At 35.8% G+C, this 16,340-nt stretch overlaps 1 protein-coding gene across 2 annotated transcripts in view; it reads right to left on the bottom strand.

Moving 5' to 3' along the window:
- The window catches only part of TTBK2 (tau tubulin kinase 2), a 96,512-nt gene that overhangs the window by 38,463 nt on the left and 41,709 nt on the right, over window positions 1–16,340 (bottom strand). For both annotated transcript variants that reach the window (XM_054067397.1, XM_054067396.1), the window contains exons 7-8: window positions 1,261–1,326; window positions 590–682 (exon numbers count right to left, since the gene is read on the bottom strand). In XM_054067397.1, the coding sequence (XP_053923372.1) occupies window positions 590–682; window positions 1,261–1,326 (159 nt within the window). The remainder of the gene's footprint in view (window positions 1–589; window positions 683–1,260; window positions 1,327–16,340) is intronic.

Genomic DNA, 16,340 nt, shown 5'->3' on the forward strand with positions numbered 1-16,340 from the left:
TGAGTGTAAGACAAGTGAATTAAAACCAAAATAGAGATGGCACCTATATACCACATTGTCATCTATCAACGCATAAATCACATCAGTGAGTAATCTTGATTCAATCTAATTTCAAAAGAAGTTCAAAGAAGTAATGATAGGCTAAGGAGACGTTGTTTCTTTGCATACCTCACCTACGACTTATGACTAAAGGCACTACTGCAGAGTGACTCACTTTTCACTAGCAAATAAGAAATGCTCAGTTCACAAATAATCAACATATATAAGAAATTCTAAATGTGTTATAGGCGATATCAAAAAGCACTTGTGAAAACAGGAAAACTAAATAAGTGGCATATATACACTTACTTTTGTTTTTTAAGTTTTGCAAATTAGAAGAACAATCCACTTCCTGCCTAGAACATCTCATAAAACTTGTTTGTTTTTAATATTGTGACACTAGCAATGAGAACTAACATTAGAAAACACCGGTGAACGTAATGTTCAAACTAACAAACTAGCAATTCTTAGAGGAAACTTTATCATAGCATTCACTTGCAATCCAGCAGTAAATCTCCCTCATGCTCTTTGGTTTAATTTCTAGGTTTACCTTATCTTTTATTTTTCTCCAAGGCAGTTGCCCAACAACGAATTCCACCAACATGTAGAACAGGGACCAGAGGTCATCATGCCGACCCATTTCCTGTGAAAAAGAAATATTATTCTAATGCATCTTACAAATACCTATAAGACAAAAGGAAAGGCAGATTTTTTTTCTGCTATAGAGATTCTCATTATTATATATGAAAAATAACATAATCAATCCTGCAAAACAACTTCATGTAAGTTCAGCAACTATTTTAAGTAGAAAGTTTCAAGCAGATTTCCATAGAAATACAGAGAAACAAAACAGAAGTTGAAGTGTGTTAAAAATAACATTGCAAATCTCTATCTTGAAAGAGCTGTTTATTCAGATTTCTTTAGTCTATGATGTTAAGATGACATACTGGACACTATTTTATAAAATTCAGTAATTTTACCTTTTCAATTTATTAACTTAGAATACAATTGAACACAGAAGATAGCGATTAAAACCACTATTATTCCTACAACAATAACCTTTTTACCCTCGACAACTGTATAACATCCTTTCCCAAAACTTAAAAGTATTCATTTCTTATAAAAAATACACAAGAATACAAAAAAGGACATCAATAGCAACTGCATTATTAATGGCATTCAGCCTCATGAGATGGATATGATATAGATTAACATACTCACTCTGTTTCTATGAGCATTGATTGATGCATATCGTACTGTTCCTCGAAAACCGGCGACAGCTCGTGGCTGTCAAATAGAAAAAGAAAACGATACTTATTGTCAGAAATAAACCCTCTAACTACTTCATTTGGCATTACCAAGTGGTACGGAGCCACAACAAATATCTTTTGAGGCTTTTTATTTTGAATTATCATGTTTCTACAAGTTGTCAGAAGAAATCCAAGTAGGTACCACAAAGTGAAATAAGTTATGTTTTTTTAAATCATATATTTACGACAGTTTTTGTTCTCCACAGGCATCAGCTCCTGTTTACTTCATCTCTCAAACAAGTTATATGGCTCTACTTTTCTTTTTTTTCCTTTTCTTTCTTTTTCACTCTTTTTTCTTTTTCCTCTTTTTTTCTCCAATAATGGAATTATTTCTTCCCTTTAACTATCAGAATTTTGAGTTTCTAAATTCTGAGAGGTTGTAAACCTTAAAGATTTCTTCCACTTTGCTAAAATACACCAATATTGTGTGGTATGAACAGACATCCAGCACTTTACTGAACTGTGGTAGCAACATTTTCACTAATTATTTTCTGAACTAGTAAACTAATCAATTTTTTTGAGAAATTCCAAAAGCAGGGAAAGCCATAGGCAAGTCCCAATAGTGTGGCTGAGCAATACATAACAAGGGCTGTATTACAGGCACCACTTAAAAATATTTCATTCTTTTGTAGTTTCTGAGTATCAGCTTTTCCTCCCTGTCACTCTAAACACTGCATGATCATAAGTCAACCACAGAATATATTTTCCCATTCTTCATCTTCAAATAAAATGTTATAAAAATAATAATAGCCATAATTACTACATATTTACAATTTTAAAAACATATATATAAAATCATGATGTTATTACTTTGGCTAAAACAGATATCCAATCCACTCTACTCCCTTAATTAATCACTCTGTATCAAACTGCCAGAACTGCTAAATTTCCTTTCTTTTACACAGTCTTCTCTTTTTAATCAATAATTCTTTTTGTTTTCTCTGACAGTGAATGTGAGAAACCTGAATTATCTTCCTCACCCCGACTTGTGCTTAAAGGATTATTGGTGATCTGTCTGCCTGCCCCAGACTCACGACAACTCTTAAGATTTTCACAAATCTTGCACAATACATGGGAACATCTGGATTGATTCACACTAAGATAACCACAATACAAAATTATTACCCTATTAAGGTAAAACACTTCAGTCTACCCCCAGCTCTAATATATAGAGAAAGGTATCATTTCTTCTTATCCACCAAGATATGCCACAGAGAGCTATCATTTAAGTATGTCAGGACCTGCCATTACCCTATCAATTAAATCTATCAGGGTGATGCAGCGTCTTTAAAAAGGATTCACAGCCCATATAATCAATGTCTGCTACAGTGGTTTGATGAGAGCTGAGCCAGGATTAGTTAGGATGGAGAATATTTTCTACGACGTTCTCTAGCATGAGCAGGTTCTCCAACAATATTACATCTTAAGTCTTGCACATTATCATAAAGTTTAAATGGTGTTTGGAACGCATTTTGCGTTCAGGCAGGACAGACAATTGAGTTATTCTCTTAAATCTTGTAAGTATATGATATTCCATACCGAACATTACCCCAAAAAGAAGTGTAAAACTGTATCTGCATAAATTTCACAGAATATGCAATCATAAAAAGAATAGCTCAAAATGTTCTGGAACTGCTAAATTTCATGAGAAACGTTTTAAGAAAGGACTTAAGTCTCCTTCTTAATAGTTCTGAAGACTAGCAAACCATCCAAGCACATACGATACAGCATTGCTGCCAAGACAATCAAAATACAGGTAAATTTCCAAAAAGAGGCAGTTAGATGAAGAGATCTTCCTCAGAAGAGCATCGACAGCTTAACTTTAAAAGACCTGGAAATACAAATCCAGTAAATTCCAAGAGCGTAAAGTTTCAGAAGATGAAACCAAACGCTTACTATCTTCAGTCTCCGGTCTGAATATTAAAAAGGACAGACTATACTCAGTTTTTTATACTAAGTTAAATATTTCCACTCTTCTGAGAATAATGAAAAATATGGTACTAGGATGAAATGAGACTTTTATTCCTAGGGTAATAACTTCAATTTCTACTTCATAACCAGTACAAAAATATACCAGCTGCTTGACAATGAAATAAAAGGAGAGTTAGAAATCGTATATGGAATCTAACTTATCCCATTCAGTTTACTAAAACTAACAATCTCACCCATTCTAATTCAGTCCTGGTGGAGGAAAATCCATATAAAGAATTTAATGGTGTATTAATTCAATTGCTTTTGAATGCTAAAATCTACTGCCATCTTAGACATGCCTATGAAATTATATGCCCTAAAATAATTTCAGTTATCAGCGAAAAAACAAAGCACAAGTATTGTTTCTAAATATTAGTTTACCACGAAACGAATTCTGAATTCTTTAACCTGGCAAGGATACCCAAATCCTCTTACAGTCTCTTGCCTTAAAGTGTAGTTTATATGTGTAGTTTGTATGAATCCCACTTAAAAGCATACGTAACTGTTACATTTGAAGACACAATGAAGTATCTTTCGGTAATGCAGCTGGTCACCACTTCATAGTGGTATTACAATGCTACACATCAATACCAAATTAATTCTCTAGTGTCACTAACAACATGCATGATGGCTCTAGTAGCTCAAATCAAGTTTGAACAGTTCAGAAGAAAATTTATAGACTTTTAAGCATTTTCAAAATTTCTGAAGCTCTTTCAGAGGCCTTTATGGATCTCACAGTAGTCCAAAAGAGAAATATTACAGGCAATAATAGCAACTTCCTGAATGATTCCCCGCATTATTTCAAATCCCCCTCTGCTATTACTGGTCATGTTAATTTGCTTTTAGACAACTCCATATCTATTTTTCCTGAGCTCACCTGCCACCACTTGAAAACAAAAAAAAAATTAGAGTCTTGCAGAAACATTGTTTATATTATTGTCTTCTAGATCTCTTATCTAAGACAGCTGCTACAGCAGCAAATAAGCTTCCTTAAAGCAAAGTAGATTCCCTTGTTGAGACAAAAATTTAATAGGTCCAGTTCTTATGGTCATTAGAGATGATCTATTAAGACAATCAACATAATCTATGACATTTTTGGAGCACAGAGCTGCAAGGGGTATTTGTTCTAAACAAATCGTGAATCCTATATTTGAACACATCTGCGAATTCCACTGACACCCTTGATTAAAATGGATCACATCTAATTTCCTTTCCATGACAAATGCTATAACCAACATTCTCCTGTTTCTCTACTTGAAATTTAGCAGGTTTTTTTTCTTTATCAGTCATAGACTGGGAGCAGCAGGGATCCACTAACAGTCCACTCAGCAGTGGATACTACATGTCTTCCATATTTAACCGCTTTATTTAGCTTGCATTAATTTCTATTTATTTATGGTAACTATTGTTATCATGTTTTTCCTTCAGACAGAATAAGAAACTTTTTGAAATATACAATTCTCAAATTGGCATGGGAGCAATATCGGAAATTAGTGAAGAGTTCTTAGATTCTGGAGATGTGCTTCCTGCAGAAAAAATAATTCCTACAAAACTTTGCCTTAAATCCCAGGTATTAAATTAGTGGTAACAGCCACAGAGATCACATGATTTAGTTCCTTTATTAGAACAGAAGATATAATTTCTAAGAAGGCTAGAATTCTTCCAGATTTATATTTGACACAGAGCATCTCAAAATCAATGAGATACTTCACAAATCTACAAAACCATAACTTGTTCAGATCCACTTACCCAGGAACTTTTTTTCTAAACTAACTCAAAGCCCTAGCAGTGATCTGGAAATCAGCGTTGTCTTAAATTTGATTACTATCAGTAAATTGTTCAAATGTAAGTTTATTAAAATAAATTCCTTTGAAGATACATGCATATAAAGTTACCCTTTTACTGCAGTCATGGAAACTAGATAATAAACTTAAATAAACCCCAACTTTACATTATATCTGAAACAGCCCACGTTTTTTCCATCAGTCAGGCAATGACTGAGACTTCTTAAATGTCTTCAGGTTTTGGATTGAGAAATCAGCTCAAGCAGTGAAGCCCACCTGCTGGGTGGCTTCTAAAGCCGAGTTCTAAAGCACATAAAGAGGTGAGTAGAGAAGCAGTCATCTACATTACCTCTGTTTCCCTCTGTATAAGTCAGAATTCTCCTTTCTTATCTTTTCCCTTTAAAAAGCCAATTTCCTTGTTCTTTTACCCAACAGGAATGTAGTTCTAGGATTGGAACTACACACAGTTACAGTTCTTTGATATGTTTTTTTTGATACCAAATGGCTTTCACAATTCACATTCCCATCCCCCCATTTTCGTGGATATATGCTTCACAATCTACTTTAATGTGTAGCACCAGTTTAAAGTAAATAAAAAAATCTGGAATTGTCCGGGTGAGGAAAGATCAAGCAGTTGAAATACAATTGCCATTACAATATATTATACATCTCAATTAGTTTTTACTGTATGTACAGTTATTCAAGCCCACACTTTTAGTTCTATATAAAAACCACCAATAACAGAGTATTTGCACTTAGAACTCTTTATCGACCTATCTCCTACCAGTTGTCAGTATGATACATTATTTGGACTCAGATCTACCTAAACAGAAGTTGTGACTTCCAGAATTGATTGCAGCTGTCTGATCCTATGCTTCCTAGTTCCAGCAGAAGCTGGATAACAAGCCAACTTAACATCTAACAGTACAATTAAATTTTACAATTGTGGGTTCTAACAGACATGTGTTGACAAATGAAAATTTAAGTCCAACTGCCGGTGCTATAAAGAGCATTCCCATCTCCAAGACAGCAATATCCAATGCATGAACCAGCTCCTGAGCTACTCAGTTTTCAATCTGGAGTATTTACTTAGCCAAAGTGATGCTCTAGCTGAAAATGACAACCGTTCCAAAGCTGATTCATGAGCAGATAAAAAGTCTGAGGGGCTGGAGGTGGTAACAGCCTACTAAGTGTCTGTCACAAACCTGAATTTACTGCAGTGAAAAATTACACAGGCTAAATCTGTGTATGCCCTGTGCAATTTTTGTTCTTCCTCTCATACCAGGAGGTGAAGCAGAGATTACTCTAAGAGGAAGCTACTGTAAACCAGCTAATGCTCTTGCAGAGAATTTTCCCAGACAGCAAGAATATTGCTTTGCTTGTCACCATAAGTAAAACTTTTATCCTTGTTCTGCATTATGGGAAGTCCTGTGCTCTTAGCAGACGGGAGAACCGAGGTCTTAATTTTTATTATGTATATATTATATTTAGTATTTATTATGAGAATATCATACACTAAAGAGTTGCCTCAATCCAGTAATAGACTTACTTTCAGAGAAAGATGAGAAGCAAAAGGTCTCAAGCAAACTAAAGTACATAAAATAACACTTTCCCTCTCTTCTTTTAAACTATTCAAAATAATTTTTCATAACTCAGTGGAGAATTTAGCTCAGAAAGAATTAGAAATGAAAATTTCTATTTTGATTGTCATTTGCTTATATTTTCACCAGGAAACAATTTTTACTGGTCCAAAACATCCACCTTTCCACTATAACAAGTTTTATTTCAAACAAATATGACAGCTCTCAAAGATTTTCAGTTCCTGACAGTTTAATGAAAACTGGTGATTAAAGACAAAAACAACACAATAAAATGTATCTTCCTGCCTCTTAAATAAAACCAAAGACTGGTAAGTTTCACAATTTTCTGGAGTTGACCAAAGTGCTGCAAATCATTTATATTTAAAATGCGGTTTCAATTTAATCAAAATTTTAAACCAAATACAATGTTCAGTAACTACTTTTGAACAACTTCCAGTACATACATAGACTCTTATTTTAAATAAACACATTCAGTCAACCTATTATTCAGGAGTAGTTACTGACACAGATTCTATATCATCGGTGACACCGGGGCAAATAAAGAAAACTGTACCAGTTTTACACAGTACTATCTGTGGACCACTTCTGAGACATTTTTCTTAAAGTAATATCAGTGTTTGCAGATAACAGCATTTACTTGAAAAGGAGACTAAGAAGCATATATCAGCAATTCATCTTTAAGCAGTCTGTGGATCTAAGTCACCTTCAAGGGGAAAAGATCTTTTCTTACAACACTGTAGCTTCATCATTATTCCTTTAGTTCTTAAAATTATCCCAATTTTTGCCCATTAAAAAAAAAGCATTTAATGGAGCTTTAATTCCTCCAGTACCATAAACACAGATATAAACAACCTGCAGTTCTGCCAAGATGACAGGAGGAAAGGCAGAATAAAACAGAAATATTCTCTAGCCCTCCTCAGCAATCAAGATAATCCAGAATATTAAAAGAAAGCAACACAATGCAATTCAAATTGCATAACCATTCCCAAATTTTCATGGGGTAGAACACAAAATAAAAAGAATGAATATACAAGAAAATTACACCTTCTATCCCTGTATTTAACTGAAGAACAATAGACTTCAAAAGCTGTCAAATTTATTTAATACTCTGCTTTGATATTTACCGACACATTTCTGTGCTGCACTCTGGGCAGTGGAGTGGTGGTGGATTTTTTGTTTTTTGTTTGGTTTTTTTTAAGAATTCAGCTTCTTAAAGTACATTTCCAGGATCCCTTTTCATGCTAAAGTGAAAAAGTGAAACTGGAAGATAAAACCTCATTTGCTGGAACACCCTCAGAACCTGAGGGCACTGAACAGAGGCAAGCAGCACTTGTCTGATTTTGTACATAACACCCGACTAGAATAACATGTCCATCGTTTGATGTGAATAGGTTTGCAATTGCTTCCCTAGAGGATAAGAAGATCTGAACATTTGCATTCACAACTGCTTTTACTGCATTTTTCTAAGGGTCAGACTGTACAGCAGCTGGTGTATCTTCTGCTTTAGCGGGTGTCAAAGATAAATTTGTTACTGAAGGTCACCAGTATACAGCATGAGGAACTCCTCAAAAAATTTGGTTTGATACTCTGCCTCCTTTGGATTAGAATACTTTTGTTAATATTTAGAGTAAGAGTTTCGTGATTCCTTTAATGCAAAGCACATCAGAAAAAAACACTGCTACTTTTCTGGTCGTGCTGAAGTCAGGAATTCCCAGCTTGGTAAGGTTTAAGATTTCAAATTTCCAGGTTAAAAAAAAATCTAGCAATTTACATCTAAAATACTGTAACCTCCTTAATGTATGTTAAAAAATGTGATTTTCATTTTTTTACATATTTCAAATAAATACTGTAAAGTTTAGACACTTGAAATTAAGGTCGTGCTAAACAAACCTACGAGGGTGAGAACTCTATTGAAAGTCTTTATTTTGTTTAAAGAACAACTGAAGAATGACCTGAAACCTAGTCACTGGGAAGAGCAGGAGTAAGGTGGGAACGGGGGCAAAGCAGTGATGGAGTAACTCTTCCTCTGAAAGAACAGAGTCTCCTCAGAATACCTTTTAATAAACTAGTTAGGCTACTCTGAAAGAGGAAGCCCACATTCCAAACTAAGTACCAAATTGGGCAAAAAGTTTTCTCTTCCATTCATCTTTGCCAAGCCCAGATCATTAGACTCAGGGGACTGACTGTTAATTGGAATAACTCTTTAGCCTGTCAAGTCAGTTAGAACTGTATAGCGAGTAGAAAAACACAAGTGTTTTAGATAAAAAGGTTTTGGCTAAACACCACCTTTGTATGGACAGTTTTTCAGTTACGTTTTTCCCCCTGCTCTGTCAGCTCAGCTTGTATACACCATCTTCTTTGTAAAACAAATAAAAATCAATTAGGAACTTGAAGTCCATACAAATACACAACTACAAAACTCAGGCCCGTGATAATACAGGATGGTTGAGTTTATAGATTTTTAAAGAATTATGACCTCAATCTCAATCTTGGCACAACAACCCTATGCAGTGCTACAGACTGGGGGAAGAGTGGTTGGAGAGCTGCACGGAGGAGAAGGACCTGGGGGTAATGGTTGACAGACAACTGAACATGAGCCAGCGGTGTGCCCAGGTGGCCAAGAAGGCCAATGGCATCTTGGTTTGTATCAGAAACGGTGTGACCAGCAGGTCCAGGGAGGTGATTCTCCCTCTGTACTCGGCACTGGTGAGACCGCACCTTGAGTACTGTGTTCAGTTCTGGGCCCCTCACCACAAGAAGGATGTTGAGGCTCTGGAGCGTGTCCAGAGAAGAGCAACAAAGCTGGTGAGGGGGCTGGAGAACAAGTCTTATGAGGAGACACTGAGGGAACTGGGGTTGTTTAGCCTGGAGAAGAGGAGGCTGAGGGGAGACCTTATTACTCTCTACAACTACCTGAAAGGAGGTTGTGGAGAGGAGGGAGCTGGCCTCTTCTCCCAAGTGACAGGGGACAGGACAAGAGGGAATGGCCTGAAGCTCCAGCAGGGGTGGTTCAGGCTGGATATCAGAAAAAAATATGAGTCATCAGGCACTAGAACAGGCTGCGCAGGGAGGTGGTCGAGTCGCCTTCCCTGGAGGTGTTTAAGGAACGGGTGGATGAAGTGCTTAGGGACACGGTTTAAGGGAGTGTTAGGAATGGTTGGACTCGATGATCCAGTGGGTCCTTTCCAACCTGGTGATTATATGATTCTAAGAGCAAAGACTAGTGGCTTATTTTTTCTTTTATTTTGCTTTCTTTATATTAAACTTAATAGTACCTCAAAGAACAGTTGTGGTTAACGTTCGCTTTAAAACATGAGTGATGACAACTGCCCAAGAGCTAGCTGGAGTTCTGATGATGTTAACAATACAAATGCCCTTCAGATTTCGCCCTTCAAGGTTTTCCTTTTCTGTAGCACAGCTGACACCTTCACTTTCTATTATCACCATGTAACTAGATATGAGTAAATTGAAGGCCTAGAAAGTTAGGTTTACATACAAAAAGACTCATATATTCTTTGTCTTAAGAAAAAAAGAGATGCTTCACTAGGACAATGGGAAAAAAAATGGTAGATAAAATAACTCTTTAACAACATTCTCAAAAAGCAATAAACAGTAGACTACGAATCTCATAAATATACTAAATTAGCATCATAGTAAGTGTATTTGACTGATGATTAGAGAGAGTCTCCCCATGATTAAATTCTAATTACCTTGCTTTGTAGTAATCCATTCTTATCTACACTATTCATTCAGTTATTGGTTTCCTCTCTCCAAGAATTCATTCCCCTGCTCTTGTTTCCTCCTTCCTTCTTTTGACAGCCTACATCATCCCCAGCATCTTTTGTTCCCCTTCACACACACGTTTTTCTCTCTCCCAAGCTTTTCCTTAACTGACAATGCTCCTCCCACCAATAAGTGTTTCCTTAGCAACTTCCATTTAAGAATTTAATTCTACATCTACCCCAGTATGTGCAGACACTGGAGCAGACTCATAAAGCTTGAACACAAACATTTTCACTAGGTAAATTCATCTCAAAATACTTCTTCCCTGAACTGGACTCTTACTCCTCTATAAGTGAAGAGGAGTGATGTTTTCCTATAAGGGAATAATTGAGTTTTCAGTTATAGTCCAGATAATGATTATGGAATACCAGAAAAGATTAGTCCTTCTCTAATATCTGCTGTATTACATTTATAACCAATTCTATCCCTTTTTACCAATTTTACAACAGATTACTAATTACACAGTCAATGTGTAAAAATAAGACTTAGAAGTTTGCATTCACTTTGCAGGGAAGGGAATAAAGACAGCTACAATCAAAACATTTGGGAAAAACACTGCAAATGTATTATTGCATTGTTTTCTGAAAAGGAGTTCTGATATTGTTAGAGGAAGAAACGATATAGTTCTGCAGAGAGAATTAGAGGGAAAAGTCTATTTCAGCTGGCAATGTGGGAAGAGAAACTCGGGTAAAAAAGCAAAAAAGGCAATGACAGAGGAACAAGGGAAGAATAAGGAAATAATCTCATACCAGTTTTTATGAACAAAAACATAAGCTTCTATGCTTGTAGCAATTTATTCCCAGTTTTAAAAACTGATGGAACTCCTCTACTCTTTAACCCTATGCCATCCTTTGTATCAAAATCTTGGGTCAGATGGAATAGATGACCCAAACAATACATCACTGGCTTGGTCCCTGGCTTAATAAATCAGGAAAAACTAACTGATAATTAAGAAAAGAAACAGATACTTAATGTGAATCTTTTATGTCCTTCAGACATGTAAAAATCAGTGGAACCTATAGTAGTGGTTCATATGAAAACTGCAGCTTACTGACTTCAAAAACTTGAACTTCGTGACTGTTCTACACTTCTCTTGAAAACAGGGGCCTGATGCATACAAAACAGTGAGAATAAAGAAGACATTAATACCTACAGTAGCAATTTCCTTGATTCTGCCATATTCTTGGTGGATAAACTACAATATATCTCGCTCATGTCTTATTATTTTACTTTCAAAATCAGTCATACTGTCATCTGGCTGCTGCAAATCAAATGAAGGTTATCTTATATAATTTAATCCAAGGGTGAAAAATCACGTTATTGCAAATCCCACTGGGGAAAAACACAGAGAAAAGGGCTGAAGACTCCTTGCTCCTCAATTCTGTAAACAGATAATCCATGTGTGACACTCCAAAATACAATAAAAAGTACAGGAAGCACTACAACTGTGGAGCAACCAAACTGCCCACTTGCGACTCCTCTTCCTGTTCTTTAAATATTACGTTCTGAGAAGCTGTTTACATCAAACCTGCATTTTTCAAAACAGTATTTAGATAGAAGCTGAATGGACTCCCTGGTAGCATGGTTTTAGTGGTGCTAAATCACCATGGATTCTGACATGAAGATAGGTAGTGCGAAGATGAACACCACCTCTGAAAACAACACTGAGAAGTCTTAGGACGTGCCAGCAAAACTTCGGGGTATCCTTTAACACAGAAGCATGGCTTGAACCTTTCTTGGAATTAGTTGAGATGATCTTCAAGAAAGGCTTTTTCATTCTAAGCTCTCTGCCTTGATCATTCTTTCAAGTCTAAGTAGACATCATAACTTCTCAAGAAGAAAATGACAAACCTACAGCAGAAAATTCATTCTCCAATCCATTTACAAGAAACAACTAATAACAGTCAAAGTGAAAATGCAACATTAAAACTGTTTTTTTCAGTAACTCAAAACAAGAAGCCAGTAATGTGCACACAGGACACGCATAAATAAGACCTCCTATCATTCATGTATAGGTTCTTGTATCAGAAGATAATCTTTTCCATATGCAGCATTATCTCAATTTTTGTGCAGCTCCATGAGTATACACACAGGCACTAAATTCTGCTTTTTGCTGTTGAGCAGGCCTTCCATTTAAACCCTAAATAATAATTGCAGTCATAACAGACTGCATTTGAAGGTTTAAGGATAAAAATTATTTTCATGTCTGGAAAATAATGATACTTTTCCAGTTTTGTTTCCAAACAGCGATTTAAAAGAAAACAATGAGGTTTTGGGTGGTTACAGGAATCTCCCTTCCAACACACGGAACAATCTGAAATAAGGAATGAAGTTACTTTCCGTAAAAATCTAGAATTAGGTAATGAAGACAGGTCACCATCTTTACTATTACTTATCCTTACTGTGAACCAAAGATAATACGCTGTGTGGGCAGAGATCCTTAATAGCCTTAACCTCAAAAATAAGTAGCTTGTTTGATGCACTTTGGAAGTGCATCAAACATAAAACAAATCACATAAATTGTGTCTAGTAGGCCTCTGAATTTTGATGTTTGTCAAGGCAAAAACCTTGTATTCATTGAACCAGAAAAAAAATACTGTAAGTCAGATCAGGAGACGGTGAGTCTACACAAAAACTTCAAGTCTGTGACTGGAAAAATAAGCAAAACCCAAAAACCACTAACAACCCCTCCCTATCATATATACCTATACGAATGTACATGGATATGATACAGAACACTGTCAGGATATATACACAGACTGGATGTGGACATATAAAGTCAAAACTGCCAGTAAGCCTTGGTGCATGCAGCGATCGGGAAGAGAAGTAGCAGTGAGTGGTTGGCACAGAGGCAAGGCGACTAAGAGCCTTCCGAAGCCGAGTTCATCGTAACATATTCACAAAGATACTAGAGAGACAGTTTTAGCTTGAACAGAAGGAAACAGTACTGGAATAGGAACATCACAAATGTGAATCATGTGCTTAGAGATAAAAAAATGTGCTTATGAATGAGGCTCTCTGAGATAAAGAGGAAAAGGAGGGAACGTAAAACTAGAGAGGCATACGCTGAAGAAAGAAGTCTTGCAACTACATCATGAGAGGAGCTGGAGCCAGAGGAAAGTCAGATAAAGGAAGACTCTCATCAAAGAGGCAGAAACTATATAGATGCTGGTTTAAGACTTGTATTAATGGAAAATGGAGAAAATTGAGAAAAGAAGAGAAAGCTGACAGGAATCATAAAAGACAAGAGCTAGAAATGTTAAGAAGAAAAACCAGCACAGGAAATGAAGATGTCAATAGACAGCATGTTGTTATCACACGGGTGTGGGAGAAACTATAGATCAGTTCTGAAGGCATAATTACAGAAATTTTAAAATTCTGGATGCTAACATCTCTCAATAAAGACAAGCTAACCATTTTCTTTCAAATGTAGACTAATGCACCTGCGCAATTTTCTTTGCAAGCTTGATTATATTATTATCCTCCATAATTTAATCAATACATATTTTTAAACAAAATAATTTCAACTTACTAATATATGAGCTACTATTAACTTAAAGGCAGACTGCACTGGCGTAGCTTTATTTTTTGTGGACTTTGTAATAAACACTACCTATAGTAAACAGCAGAAGAAACAAAACAATGAGATAAAACATTTTATTTCACAGTAACTCATAAATTAACATACATTCTTATTCCAGTTAATGTGCCATGTGTCTAATGTTAAAACTTCTTTCTAGAATAAACAATAATCCAATGAGAATTCAAGAAATCTGTGCTCCCACAAAGGAGGAAAAGATAAATTACACTGCAGTTGAACTGAAATAAGCAGTACTCAGACACAGGTTTTGTTTCCCTATAGTGCACAAAAATTCTGGAGCAATTTTTGCTGTAATAACATCTATTTACTCTAGAGAATAATTTAATTCATCGTGGTAGATAGAGCTGCTTTTAACTTAATTCTGCAACCATTTTGGGAAGTTAGAAAAGCATGGCAGCAAGATCAGAAAACAAACTGCAGTGAACACAAATAGATCCACAGCTGCTGTAAAATTTGCCCCAAAAGAGTCTATGATAACTCATTAAAACTTTGCAATTAAATTAATATGATACATTGGAGACTGAGTTCCACAGGCCATGATTTAGAGTACTGAAGATAGGCAAGTTCACATGAAGAACTAATGCTCATAACGGGTCTATACACCACAGAGAAGATCAGGAGAACCAAGTCCATGCTAGGGAAGTGCCTGTGTCATCAATACATTTTCTGTAATGAAAAAAGTACACTCGATAACTACTGTAATAATAATGTGAAACAAAAAAGTAATTATTACAGACAGTAGCAAAACGATTTAGGTTTTCTAACTTGAATGAATCTTAATGTCTACTTTAAAGCATAAACATTTTCTAGGGGAATTTTGCTGGAACTTCATGAAAATTTCTCCGAGCTCATTAGCACTGCTGCCTGTTTGTGAACTTCACTGCCAATATATCATATATAGCACTTGTAGTAAAATCTATACTTAAGCATTGGCTACTACTTTCCATATAAGATCCTGCCTTCAGCTGCTTGAAACTCTGCATATTACCAATTTAAGATTAAATTCTTCATGTCAGATGACTTTTGTTGCAGCTGCTTGCTTTTAATTCAGCAAATCATTTCAAGCTGTTCTTGAATGCAGCTGAAACAAATGTTTGGATTTTTTTATTAACCCTCACAATAATTCGTAGGAAGCCTATATCCCCAGTACACCTTGGAATGAAGATAGACAAGGAAGAATTACAGTGCGTACCATGATGCTGTCAAGGAATATTCTACTAGCCATCCAAAACTGATTATGCCTGAGCTTTTGAAAAACTAGATTTCACACAAACTCAATATAGCCTTATTTGAATTGGGCATCTAAACTCTTCAAATCTTCTATCTGTCATTAGGCGTAATTCAATCCAGAGCTGCAACAGTCTGAATTTCTTTTCTCTCACTCCTAAAGAATGCTTTCAGGTTTCACTGTGGTGCAAGGAAAAGAAAACAAGGACCAAGAAAATTCCTCTCGGCTGCATTGTACTATTCCAGTGGATACCAAAACTGCAAGAAGAGAAATTAGTCTGACTGGGAGCAAAGCAACATAAGGAGGTGGATGCAGAAAGGAAACCAGAGAGGAGAGACAAAAGAGAAGATTCAGACTAGAACAAGCACAAGCTTAAGAGAAATGCAGAAGGGTCTGAATGGATGGTTGAACATATCAGTAGCCACCAACAACTTCTTCAGCCAAATACTGGAATAAACCCATGGATTCCCAATTCCACTTTTTATAATTTCTCTTTTTATAACAGATCTGAAACAATAACACCTTATCACACTGAAGCCATATGAAACTGCTGTTCCTGTTGTCTTGGTATAATGTACTGAAATTGAGTCTAATGTTGGATAGCTTAATGGTTTGATAAATTTCTTATTTCCTCTGTGCTTCTTCACCTGATTTCACACAATAAAGCAGTCTTCCTCACCATAAAGACTTCTTCTCAACTTCTTGTGTGAACTTCAGCCAAGTGAATACTAGCTATATTAAAAACAAGAATTATACTATAAAAGTGATGATAATTTATACTCTTAATTGCCTTTTAGTTTTAACCTCCTTGCCAGACAAAGTTGCATTTTGTAAAAGGCATAACACCTTTCTTGTCTACCAGTCTTGGAGCTAACTTGATTTTTTTTAACTTCACCTGTTGGAACGTATATGCTAGCCAGCAGTGCTGACCAATGACTTCTGGAGGGAAATACAGTCCTGTCATAAACTCTTCTGTTTTCAACAGTATCCATATAAGCCTCTTCTGTCTTTTTGAGCTGAATA

The sequence above is a fragment of the Cuculus canorus genome, chromosome 5, assembly GCF_017976375.1.
Source record: "Cuculus canorus isolate bCucCan1 chromosome 5, bCucCan1.pri, whole genome shotgun sequence".
NCBI classification, from domain to species: Eukaryota; Metazoa; Chordata; class Aves; order Cuculiformes; family Cuculidae; genus Cuculus; species Cuculus canorus.